The following is a 13421-nucleotide window of genomic DNA, read 5'->3' on the forward strand; positions in this document are numbered from 1 at the left end:
AGAGCACTAATACAACATTCAGATGCACTTCCAAAATATATTTACCTTTTCTTTATTGCAATGAGATTTTGTAGGCAGGAGCAATGTTGGAAGTGCCCCAATCGCTAATCTTTTTCTTGTTGCATGTGCAATAATTTTCTCTTTTTCAAAATGGGCTTCACAAATCGACGCCCTGAATATATTATTATTTTCTTAAAACGAGCACCTATATACAGAAAAACAGCAACCTACGTTTCTTTATGTAACATTTGTTTAATTTTGTCATTTTGGCAAGGATCTCTAAACTGCAAAATAAAATGACGCAAGCTTGTCCTGTGCGCTTTTTCCTCTTCATTTTTTGCCAAATCTGATCTTCCTATCGCAAAAAAGACCTAACAAACTTTAATCGGTTTGTATAATTGCACCCCGGAATGCAACAGTGTGTCATGTTCACTTTTTTCGTCCACTGTTGTATCAAGCGACATTGGAAAGGTCGAATCTTACCCGGCTCATCCAAGCGTGACCGATCTGCCGATATTTACGAGTGTCGCCTCTAATATTAGTGCTCTATGGTGCCAGTGGTTTTTAACCTATGGTAAGCTGTCGAACACCTATGTTATGCTGCAAGCGTTCGTCGAACGCCAAAACTCAGTATTCGTTATTCCTCCTAGCAGCTGAAACTGTGCATAATCAAATTATAAACTTGCAGTTATAAAGGTTAACTGGCCAAACTTTCAATTTATAACGTTACGTGACACCTTGGCACATAAAAGTGATTCGAATTTAACTTGAAATAACAGCATTGATGTTTCAGGGAACGTTCTCGCCGAACCCTTGAAACAGCTGCGTCGATTACAAGGGTTCGATCGAACCCTGGTTAAGAACCACTGGTCAGTGCGAATGCAAATTTTGCTTATTATTTTTTCAACATTTAAAACAATCCTTGCATATATAAAAGACATGCCAAAATCGGGAAATGCTAATATTAAGTAGGTTGCCAATAAAAAAGCCTACGGTAGTTCATACATGCATTGGTGTATTTAAGATAAATAAGGTCATGTTCTCTATAGGCTTCCTATACGTTTATTATGGAACCAGTTACATTGACGATTGTAGGTTTCCTTAGTGTTATCACTTAACACATTGTTTACGATTTAAAGAGAGGCTAAAACCCTTGTAACAGTTTTAATCAATTCATGGTTTCTCTGGAACATATTGTTAACAGTAAGAATACCATATAAATGTAGTAGTGTTTGATTATTTGTTTTTTTAACTTGACTATAGATTTTACTTTGTTTTACCTAGATTTATTGATTGCAGAACACTATTTCAGAAAGTTACGTTTTTATTTTTTGCTTTGTTTATAGACTAGGAAATATAGGTTTTATATATACTTTGATGATTTGTTTTACCTAGATTTATTGATTGCAGAACACTATTTCAGAAAGTTACGTTTTTATTTTTTGCTTTGTTTATAGACTAGGAAATATAGGTTTTATATATACTTTGATGATTACTTTTTGTCCTCGCCTATATTCAACGATCCTGGCTATACAGGATTTTTTATTTTAACGCACGATTTAGTCCAAAAAATACGTAATCACTCATTTACTGATTGCTCGACGAAAATCAATTCAATATAGCACAGTAAATGTCGTAGTAGATTTTGTTTTATAGATTAGCGGCATGTGTCAACCTGAAGCTTAAAAGAATACATCGCTCTCGCGTGTAATTTTTTTTTCTTGCATCTGGCTCCGAAGTTGAAGTGTCCTAGACACCAGAAACTGCGAAAATCAAAATATATTTGGATCCGCCTATATTTCTTCAAGATTTGATTACAAAAGCGTCATACAACCAAAAATTACAGCTCAAATTTGTGATTTTTGTAACTATCAATGTGAAAGCAGCAACCGCGAAATTACAGACACGCAATATAGAACAAATACAACTGCAATATTATGAGGCAGAAAGTCACGTGTGCAGGCCTCCGGAGTCGACTGAGTCGGTTAATTTGCAGTCGGACACGGGAATCGGGACACTCGGGTTGGCAGTAGCAAATTCGTAAAAGCTGCACATTGTAAATCGTACAAAATGGAATAACATAGGATGGTTACCAATTTATTGGGTGGATGAGTAGTATCTTTTAACGGGCGTTGAGTAGTATCTATTAACGGGACCTACATGGAGTGGAATGGATTGCACACACCTCTATTAACGGGCTTCTCTATATCCAGCCAAATTTAACTTATGTGAATGGGTAGAACACAATGTTGTGCAATCCATGCCACTCCCTGTAGGTCCGTATATCACGACCTGATCGGGTATCGGCTCCTTACCGATATTATCGGAAACTATAAATCTGACTATTTTGTTAATTACAGGCTCTAACTTCATTGCAGCTCTAGTTATGTTACAAAATTAACAGTTAGTAGGGTTGTGGTCTGGGCCAAACCTCTTGTTACAATATGTATATTGTATATATATATATATATATATATATATATATACACGGTATTTTTTTTTGATTTCCTAAGCAAGCTTACCAGGTTTCTATTAAAGCTAAGAAACTGTCAGGCCTAATAATCATTCCCTCAGAGACGCACACATTGGATCGTTAGAATGTTGCCAGCAGTAAACAGAGATAAATCTGCTCGGATCATTCTTCATGCTAAAAGTGTTGATTGACGGCGGAAGGTCCAGCTTGCTATTGTCACTGTAGCAAATAACCGCCTGCCCGAAAGAAAAGTTTGCATTTTCACCTTCTTTGAGCACAACATTGTTTTTAAACTTTAATTTAAAACAAAAGATATGCGGACTGATACCAATATGGTAATTCAATTGAATTAGCAAAAAAAGGGTGCGCATACGGGTTTTAACAAGAATGGTTAAAGTTTTTAATGTTATATAAGTGGTTTTAAGGAGGAAGTTGATGCCAAAGTAAAGAAATGTTAAAATATAGCATGTTTTACCACAAAACTGTAGCTAAAAGAGTTAAACACAGATGTTTTTCTTTTGAGTAATGTTTATCGACATTAACCTATGACGTAATGCTATTAGGTAATAACTAGAAACTCATGTTCTTCAGGTATATAGAAACCATGTAAATACACAGATGTTTAATTTTAGGCTGTTTTGAACTCACCGCGTTCATCCAGGTCGATGCGCTCATGAGGCTCAGGTTTTTATAAGGGTGATGAAATCGATGAGACTCAACAAGTGGAACCTTAAGCTTATATGTGATTATATAACCAATGTTGGCATCATCGCCCATATCAATCTCTCTACAAAAGTCGACGAATTTCCCATTACTAACAAAGAGAAAACGACGTGTTTTTTTCTATTTGATAAATTATGCAAGAACTGCATATAGAAAAGATATCTATCGCATATATGGTTATTAACCTGCCTGATTTTTACAATTCTACTGATTCGTTTAAATAAGCAGGCATATTGTAAATGTTGCAGGGAATTTATCTGAATTCGCTTTGAAGGCAGTTTGTTACGATTTAGAAGTTTTAGTCCCTAATATGAGGGTTTTAATGAAATTAATTCAATTTTTTGTTATGATTAACCTAAATCCAAACACTTAAACCTAACGTATAAGAGAATATTCCGAATTAGGACAATAATAACCAAAATTAGGTTAATGATCTGACATATATGTGATTAAATTCTTCAAAGACTTCTAACTAAACATTAATGATAAAAGCCTAACTCACCCGACAAAAGGAAGCATCTTTTGCGCGAGAGGCCTTGTGAAACATACTCCCCCGCCTCCGGTCCCAAACTCGAACCGATTATTCTTCCACTGTAACGTAAAAAAGGGTTTGGAAGGCAATTAAGCACCAACAAGGAGTTAAAGGCATCGGAGTGAACGGGTAAATTGATCATTTTAGCGCCTTAGCCATTGCCGTATCCAGGGGCGCACGCAGAAAATTTTCCAGGTGGGGAAATCAGGAGCTTAACCAGAAAATCAAAAAGGGGGTCCTGAATTTTCAACTTATGGAATTCCCCTATTTTTCGTCTGACGTTAATGAATAATGACGTCATAAAATAGTGACAGTATGACGTCATAGAACTAATCAAAAACAGCCAAATACGTCCAGCAAAACGATCACGTGCGTCGTCGACAACCCTGTCAGGCGCCAGCTGCGAAATCACGGTGTACATGTTAACTTCAGGCAAAAAAAAAACAAGACCGTGAAAAATGTGTGATTAATTGTGGTAGAATCACACATAATTCGACTATCAGCAGCGCAGTTTTCAAGTTCCATGATTACAAGCACGTCTTTCACCACCTGCAATACTAAATTAAGATGATCGTAATGTCGATGCTACACCAACATCGGATTTTTTAAGGTATCCCTAACTTAAAAATAACTATACCAAATCACGGTTAAGTTTTCGATAAAGCCGTAGAAATATCATATCCTGGTAATTTCCGTCTTTAAACGTTTATATTAAATTCAATAAGTAAAAGTTGATTCAACAAGGTCTTATTTTAAGGGATATTTTGTCGCGGTTTATTTCAATTAGAAAACAATTTTAAAACCATACTTCACGCTCAAAGCCATACCCAAATTGAAATATCCAAGGTACCAAATTAAACCTTTAAAAAAGAACTGTGGAATATTTTATATCAAGCAATTCGTATTTCATTCAAATAAAAATGCAACAATCTTTCTTATTCTCATAAACGGGACCACACAATAAGACCTAAAAGCAGCAATACCTAGAGCACAAAAATCTATAAAGCCATTGTATTAAGACCAACGACATAATAAAGCCAAATACACAGTAATATACATGACAGAATGAAAACGTAATCGTTTGTCTGAATAAGTCCTAAATTCATCGGAATAAGGCGTATGGCCAAAATAACGTCTGGAACTATGGGAGGGGGTACGGGACGATCGGGGACCATTGGTCTGGCACCGGCCGTTTTGGAGTCGACGTTTAGGCGCCCTAATTTGAATAGCGCTGTCAGGGCGCCGCTATTTTGTCCCCGTTTGGGGTTATTGATGGGTAATAGATTGGGTTACAAAATGGGTTAGGGTTGAAATTATTGGCGGAGTTAGTAACTAATGCACTTAGGGTCTTAGGGATGTGGTTTGGGGTAGGTAAAATGTTGTATAGGCCTGCTTCTGGTTTAGGACTTATTCTGATTTAGACCGTATTACGGCTATTATAGGTATTATAGTCCTGATTTTTGATGTTTTCCTTATTTCGATCTTTTGACTGGAGTGTTTTTTTCAATTAGCAATTGAATCTTGCTTTAATTTTACTGACTTAATACCACTACAGCCAATATTTCCACAGAGAAAATCTGAGTTTCCTTTGTACTATTGCGATCCAATGCAATACTAAACCTGTTTAATATTTACGCTTGATTATAGTTTTGTTTTTTACCGTCCATAACAATTGGTCCTTGCTAAAGGTTAAAATCTGATTCGCTAAAATCTGAAAGAAAATTCGCAATATGTATACAAATAGTTAATACATTTCACGGCTTTAATTTAGTTTAGCGCCCAACGAGTTATTGCCGTTGAAGTTTGACTTTTTCGATTCAGATTCGGTTCGGGTTCAAGGATTTTTTCGGAATCCCGTTCAGTTTCGGTTTCGGTTTCGAGCATTTTAGAAGTTCCGGTTCAACTCCGGTTTAACCTTGGTTATTTTAAAACCGGTTCATAAAGTTCCGGTTCGGATACAATATAAGTTGCGTTAAATCTAAAAATGTGGGTCAATAAATATAGCCTAGAGAATAATCTTTGAATTGTAAGTCATTTAATCTAAGTTGCATAACGTATTAAAAATCAGCAACTCATTAATAAAATATCTAAAAAATAAAATAACAAGTTTATTTAATTATTATTATTCATATTTTTTCATAAAATTTCGAAAATGGCGTAACTTGACTCTGTAAAATACAATATGTGACTTCATGCTGGAGTGAACCACTTTTGTTTACAGGTTCGGGTTCGGTTAAGGTTCAGGTTCTTTCAAATTATTCGGTTCAGCTCAGTGGTGGGATTCAGCCGGTTCGCACCGGTGGCGAAATTTTATGAGATCAGCAAACTGGTTAGCATTACTGGTTAGTGTCAATGGATTTTTGCATCTTATTTCATGCATTAATTTTAAGATCCAAGTAGCCCACGTGTTTGTTCGGTTTTTCAAATGCGCAATGGTCAAGGTCGCACGTAACACTTTTACATTTTGAGTTAATTGCTATAATTGTAGTAATTTTTTTGTGTGATTGTTTGTCTAAAAATGTAATTGTTGCATCATAAGTACAAGTCATGAGACAGCTGCTGCTTTTTAGTGTGGCTGACTGTGGCTGTTAGCCGGGATGACATTCAGCCGGTTCGCAGTTCGCAACATTCGCTGGAACCTGAGGCTGCATCCTTGACCCCTGGTTAAAAAAAACACTGCTTGCAAGCGTTGTGCCAAACACAAATAAAGAAGTTCGTTTTATATCATCACCTGTAGATTTTACGACATCACATATGTAGACCAATTATTACCTGCGCATGGTCCATACTTTTACAACCGAGGTAAACGGACTCGTTCCAGTGATGTTTGTTGAGTTCTTCCAAAAGTATTTGGGGGTTTACATAATTGTCGTCATCGAAGCGACACCACCACCTTTGTGACGAATACCGAAAAAAGTCAAGTTATTTTTACTGAATAAATTTAGGAATAGCTTTGAAATACTTTTTTTATTAGATTGTTTATATAAGTCAAAATAAAGACTCATTGTGGAAAATTTCGAACTAAAAGGATGAGTTACCTACTTTTTGTTTGTGGGAAGAAACAAGTCGAACTCAGCACCAGTTTTGCAGCACAAATCAACTCTAAACAACAACAAGATGTATTTAAAAAATTAAAGTGAAAACGAGAGTATTTAAAATAAAAAAAAATATTTAAAAGACATGTTGTTTCTTGAAGTGTATTTTTGAAAGAACTGGAGATACATTTAAATAAAACATGATTTGTCAAAAATCCCCCAGGAAAAGTAAAGTGTTGAACCTTTTGTAAGTATTTCCGCAAGATGTGCTGTGCAAACGACCATTGGTTTTTAGTCGGTATTCTTCATCAAAATCATCCGTTAAAAAATAGATCTGCATATAAAGTTTGCAATAAATAGTCTGTACAATTTCCAGCATAAAAATATGTATAACCTATTGCATACCTGATCTCTCGAAACTTTTTTATACCAAGTGTTGAGAATCATTTCCAGTCTTCCAATTGAACGATGATTTTTTTTGCAAGTTTTAACGGTAAAAAGCACATCATTCAGCACAATACGTGCGGGGTCAACTTCAAGTTTCTCGTAACTATAAGGTCGAATGTTATTTTCAAACTTATTTTCCACCGTGAAGTTGTAGCAAAAGAAGAGCAAGAGGAAAACACAAGCCATGCAGGTTGTCCTAGTAACATGTCTATTGCAGGCGAACAAACACCTTCGATTCTTTACAAGCATTATAATTTTTTTCTGTAGTGAAAAATGCATTAGGTGCGGGTTGTAAAAACTCTTGATGCAAGAATAAGATTTAATAAAAAAGGTGCTGCTTAATAGCGTAACATTTCAAGTAATGCGTTAGTAGTATGCACTCCATAATTTGAAGTTAAAGCGGAGGCAGCAAGTCAAAAGCTGACACGCAGCGAAATGGTACATTTATTAAGTTTGCTATAACTCCAACAAATGCAAGTTAATTATAATAATTTGATGCACTCAGTTTTGGTATAGCTATTGCGTTAAGTTTAGGGTCTTGGTTATTCGAGCTTTACTAGACAAAAAATCATACGGATAAAAATATGTGACGTGACGTCACAAGGTAACACTATTTTGGACGTTATAAAAATCTTAAGAAAGCATTGGTTATCGTTTGCTCTGGCGCTAAATGTTAGTCTAAATCTTTTTAACGAATGGGCGTCAAAATATTAAAAAAATAAAATATTTTAGAAAAGAATTGGAACATTCGCCTGTCGATCGAAATATTGGTGTTACATTTATTTTGCAATAACATGATTATATTAGGCAAAAATTGCTTTAGGATGTTGTAAAAAACAAACATATTTTTACAAATACGGCGTTACGAACCGTTCCGCCTTACTTTAATCACTAACAGCTGGGTATTTTGTCTGTGTTGGGTTATCAAATATATTTTGTTTGGACTTGAGGCCAGGTTGGCGGTAGCAAAGGTTTCCCCAAGGTTTGGGGTTAGGATGAGTATTTCTTTCACTTTTGTCGCAAAAAAACTCCTAAAGCATTTAAACGAAGACGCTCGTGTCAAGACCTTATTAAGTCTTACTCAGCAGCCTGAAATAATTATCTAATAATTGCTTCCTACAACCATCTCGTGATTATCTCAAGAAACTATACATAAGTTTATTTTTGTATTTTTGGTATTCTACAAGAAACTGAACCTGAACCGAACCCGAACGAAAGCGGTTCACTCCAGTATGACGTCACAACTTGCATTTCACAGAGTCGAGTTACGCCATGTTCGATATTTTATAAAAAAAATATATAAATATTGATTAAATAAAACGTGGAATTTATTATTTTTCAGATATTTGAATAATGAGTTGCTGTTTTTAATACGTCACGTAACTTAGATTAAATGACTTACAATTCAAAGATTATACTCTACATTTATTGACCCACTTTTTTAGATTCAAAAGAACTTATATTGTATCTGAACAGGAACTTTATGAACCGGTTTTGAAATAACAAGTGTCGAACCGGAGCTGAACCGAAACTTTTAAATTGCTCGAAACCTAAACCGGAACTGAACCGGAAAAGTCAAACGGTTCGACTCCCTGGTCACAACACAAAAAATATGTGGTTTTTGTTTGTGCCACAACACGTTCTTTTACAATTTGTAACTACTCCATAAGAAATGTGCGCTAAAAACACGTAGAAAACAAATTTAAAAGGTCAAATACAAAACGCCTGTTTCGCGATTAAGAAAGTTTAGTTTATTGAGGGCGACAAAAAACAATCATAAACGTCTTCAAATAAACTATTCAAGCGGGCGCTTTCTGCTCCCAGTTCAAACTCAGACACACCAAGTTTAAAAACTTTTTCACAGCAGCTCACTTTCACTTTGACTCAAATGAAAACCGGATAAACTAAAGGCTATCTATGTCTAGAACTCTAGGCCGACGTTTGCTTTGATATATTTTTCTAACCCTTTATCTAAAAAGCACATAGGCAGACAAGACCAAATGAAAGTAGACGGGTTGAGGTTGTTGTATATTTTGTCAGAGTGTATTTTTCAGGGCCTTATTTTCATGGGTGGTTAAAAAATTGGGTCATTATAAATAGGGTTATTTACCAAGTTAATCTTTGTAATATTATATATTGCACTTTCGTTTATTCGTTTTACGGTTTATATTAAGTTGTACTTTCTCTTGACTTGTTTCTGCAAGAAAAAACAGATATGGGCCGAATATTTTCTGCATTTACCTATGACTTTACAGATGCAAAAGAACTTTTAATGGACAACTTTTCTTTGACTTTTTTTGCAAGACGTTTGCATCCCCGTCTACTATACATTCAGTATAATTAAACCGAGTTTACCGCAAATCGTAAATGTATTCATTTCTTTGCTGAAGTTACGGAACTAAATTTAACTACAACTCAATCAATATACAGGCGGGTTAGGGCTGGAAATATAAAGCTTGTCTTCCACAGACCATTTTCTAATTTCATTCTCTGACGAAATATTATGAGGGTCGAGCGAGAGGAAAATATATCCCTCGACAAGCCCATACAAAATATCCTATTCTTCTTTGTTACGGTAAAGTTCACGTTCGGCTGTGCTCGGCTGCTGCACAACAACCTCATTCACACATGGTGTCATCTAAATAACGTCTGGCTGATTTAAGGTCACTCATAAACCTCGCCCATTCAATTATAGCGCCAACTGAACAGGTCGGGTTGTGCTTGACTGCCGCATTATAACCCAGGGCAGAGCTACGGAGTCGGTTAGGTACATATATCCCAAAGCGCCGAAATGAGGCTTACAAAAGCCAAAATGAGACTGATTCTTTAAATACAATTGTTCTATTAAATTTTGAATTGTTTTTTCGTATAAAGTAAGGTATATTACGGAAATGTAATAAAAAAATGTGATTAAACGTGAAGGGGGCGCAAATTTCATAGTTTGCGTCCGTGCGCAAAATACCTGGCTACGCCTCTGAACCAGGGTTAATATTAACTATTTATTTGCGCTATCCAATCAGCACTAACACAAACAAAATATCATTTGCCAAAGACATCTGCACGCCGTCTGCGAATTTTTGTTTTACCATTTGTTTATCGCCAATGACTAAACATTTATTTTTATGTCTTAGCGTTTACATAGTTATAGTAGGAAACTCACAACGCCCTAACTTAAGGTTTGCAAATAAAGTTTTTGCTGTTAGAATATAACTAGAAAACAATTCGTACGAATTAAATATAAAAACAGAAATTGCTTCTGTTTAGACCAGCGGTTTCCTAACTTTGCAAATAAATATGCCTGGTGAACACATTGCAATTATTTTGATATTTCGCGGTCAGTTCAGCCATGTTTCTTGCAGTACACTATATAGTGCAGTCACTATTCTTTAATGCAACAACTTTCTAACTAATGCGATCGATTCACTGATAACAGGTACTACAGCATAATGGATGCTTTACAATGTCACAAGAGACACCATAAAACAAGCTATATGATCGAATAATAAAGCATAACTAAAGACAATAATGATCAGATAATGTTTAAATATAGACTAACGTTTAACGACATTGGCTAAAGCCTAATATTGAAAAACTTAAAGAATAGTTCTCCTTGCGAATCGTCTGAAACTGCTGTACAGACCCAGTTGGACTGCTGGTTTAGACTAACTTTGAACGTAAATAATAAGGACAAACAAATCGTATTCTACAGCAAACTACATTCGGTATATTTAAACTGAGTTTTTAGCAAATCGTAAATATTTATGCTGCCATATAGTTGAAAGTACGAAACCCAATTAACATAAATTGAATCAACATACAGGCGAGTTAGGGCTGACAACTATGAACAGAGAAAAGTTCCATATTTCATTCTCTGCAGTAGCGAAAAAAATATCCGATTGTCGACCAAGCAGCAAACATATTCGTCAAGGGAAACATCGGGTTATTTTTTGTCACAGTGAAGTTCACGCTGGGCTGTGCTTGGCTGAACACAACAGCTTCACCTTATTCAACCAGCAGGCAAACTCGTTGGCTTGTTAATAAAAAAAGTCTCCTGCACGAACATTTCGTGTCATATTTTGTTTGCAATTTGCACCCCAGCTGAAGGCCACTTGGTAAATAGACTTCTAAACCCTTAAAACGTCATCTACATATAAGCTTCCATCGTGTCTGGATATTTAAAGTCTTTCCGAAATATAGTTTTACTGCAAAACTCTGGACAAAAAACGGTCTGAAACAAACCAAAAAAAAAACATAAAAAAACTAGACAGGGTTGCGGTTGTTCTATGCTTTGTCAGGGGATATTTTTCAGGGACTTATTTTTATGTAAGGCTTAATAATTGGGTCATTATAAATAAGGTTATTTACCAGGTTAATTTTTGTATTTACCAGGTTAATTTTTTTCGTTTTACGGTTTATATTAAGTTGTAGGCTACTTTCTCTTGGCCGAAAATTTTTTTGCCTTCGCCTATGACTTTACAGATGAATAAGAACTTTTGATGGACATATACAAATCCCAAAACTTTTCCTTGACTTGTTTCTGCAAGCAAAAACAGATATGGGCCGAAAATTCTCTGACATCCCTTCCGATGTAAATGCAAATATTTTTCCATAAAAAAACGCTTAGTGTTTTAACCCTCTCTCCCCCTTGGCCTCTAACCCAGCGTTTCTCAACCGGTGCGCCGCGGCGCACTGGTGCGCCGTGGAAGGTTGCCAGGTGCGCCGCGAGCAAAAGGAAAAATATTGTGATATGTTTCCTATTGAGCTTAGCTCATTGATTCCACAGTACTTTTTTAAATATAAAACACAATAAGACCTTCAAAGTAACAGCATCTAATAATAATCTATAATACCATAGTGGTAAGACCATCGACATAATAATGCCAAATTCGCAGTAATTACCACGACAGAATAAGATATTAAATAGTCTGGATAAGACCTAATCATGTCGAAATAAGTCCAAAGTTAATCGGAAAAATACTTACATGGACAACATAACGTCCAAGACTGTAGGGAAAGTGTGTATGGGATGATTGTGGGGACCTGCCTGGCATTGGCCGTTTGCTGTCGACTCTTGGTCGCCGCTGCTTTGGCCCTGTTTGGGCTTGTGGGCGGTTAGTTGGTGGTGTTAGCAATTGCGTTAGGGTCTAAAATGTTAGGGGAGTTAGTGATAGTTATAGGGGGGATATTAGGTATTAGTCCTATATTCGCCATATTCCTAACTGACTTTCATTCCGAAGTTGCTGTTGTTCTTATTTTGGTCTCAAGGCTAGATTTCCTTTACAGATATGCAACTCTAAAGCCTATATAACAAAAAATTGCAAGCAATTTATAAGAAATACCGGTACACCTCAAAAATTTCGCGCTCGCTTCCCTCGCAAGGTGCGCCGCTTCGTTTTCAAATGTCTCTACGTGCGCCACCAAGTAAAAAAGGTTAAGAAACACTGCTCTAACCAAATAAAAAAAACAAATTATTTTCCCCTATTAATAAAAAACCTACAATCAATTAAAATACTATATGTTTGATGCCCCTGAAGCAATAAACAAAAAACAGTCTCCACTAGGGTTCCTCTTTTTCCCGGATTTTTTCACTCCCTGGAAACGGGATTGAAAAATGAAACTTCCCGGGAATCCCGGGAACCCGACGAAAAAATTATGCATAAATTTATGTCATTATGACGTTTGAATTTTTTTTATTTTAGCTTCAAACATTTAATAAAGCTGATTTATGGGCGTTCTTTCACCTATGTACGTGGAAAGTTAAAAAACCTATGTACGTGGAAAACAAAACAAAAAAAATACCGCATACCACAACTCATATTGTTTGGGTTAGTGTTTAGGGAGAGGGTTGATCAAGTATTATTATGTTTATTATTGATAATAACGCTTGACCAACCCTCACCCAAACGCTAACCCGCACCCTAACCCAAATAATATGCGTTGTGGTATGCGGTATTTGAAGACCGTATTTTTTATTAATTTATACGTTCATAACTGAAGAAGCGCCCATTTATGTTCTGTAGTATTGCTTCTGCAATCGTACAAGACCTTCTCGTAATAAAGTCAGGACCCTTATATGTTTTTATTCGAAAAAAAGCGCATGCAGTTTTATTGGTAGAATAAATTTAATTAAGTTTTTCCGCTGGTAAGCGCAAATAAAGCAACTCAGGCAACGACGTTAACATGGTTGGTACTATTTTTTTCTTTATATTAG

General features: G+C 35.8%; 2 protein-coding genes across 2 annotated transcripts in view; both read right to left on the reverse strand.

Moving 5' to 3' along the window:
* The window catches only part of LOC146164716 (beta-1,3-N-acetylglucosaminyltransferase manic fringe-like), a 66943-nt gene that overhangs the window by 50398 nt on the left and 3124 nt on the right, over positions 1-13421 (reverse strand). The window lies entirely within an intron of this gene.
* Positions 1639-7662, reverse strand: LOC146164720 (fringe glycosyltransferase-like). Its single transcript, XM_083382754.1, has 8 exons — positions 7169-7662; positions 7006-7097; positions 6771-6830; positions 6501-6621; positions 3699-3787; positions 3122-3287; positions 2523-2709; positions 1639-1763 (listed from the first exon to the last, which is right to left on the reverse strand). Exons 1-7 carry the CDS (start codon positions 7487-7489, stop codon positions 2563-2565), a joined length of 996 nt encoding a protein of 331 aa, XP_083238880.1. The 5' UTR covers positions 7490-7662; the 3' UTR covers positions 1639-1763; positions 2523-2562.

The sequence above is a fragment of the Ascidiella aspersa genome, chromosome 2, assembly GCF_963924565.1.
Source record: "Ascidiella aspersa chromosome 2, kaAscAspe10.2, whole genome shotgun sequence".
NCBI classification, from domain to species: domain Eukaryota; kingdom Metazoa; phylum Chordata; class Ascidiacea; order Phlebobranchia; family Ascidiidae; genus Ascidiella; species Ascidiella aspersa.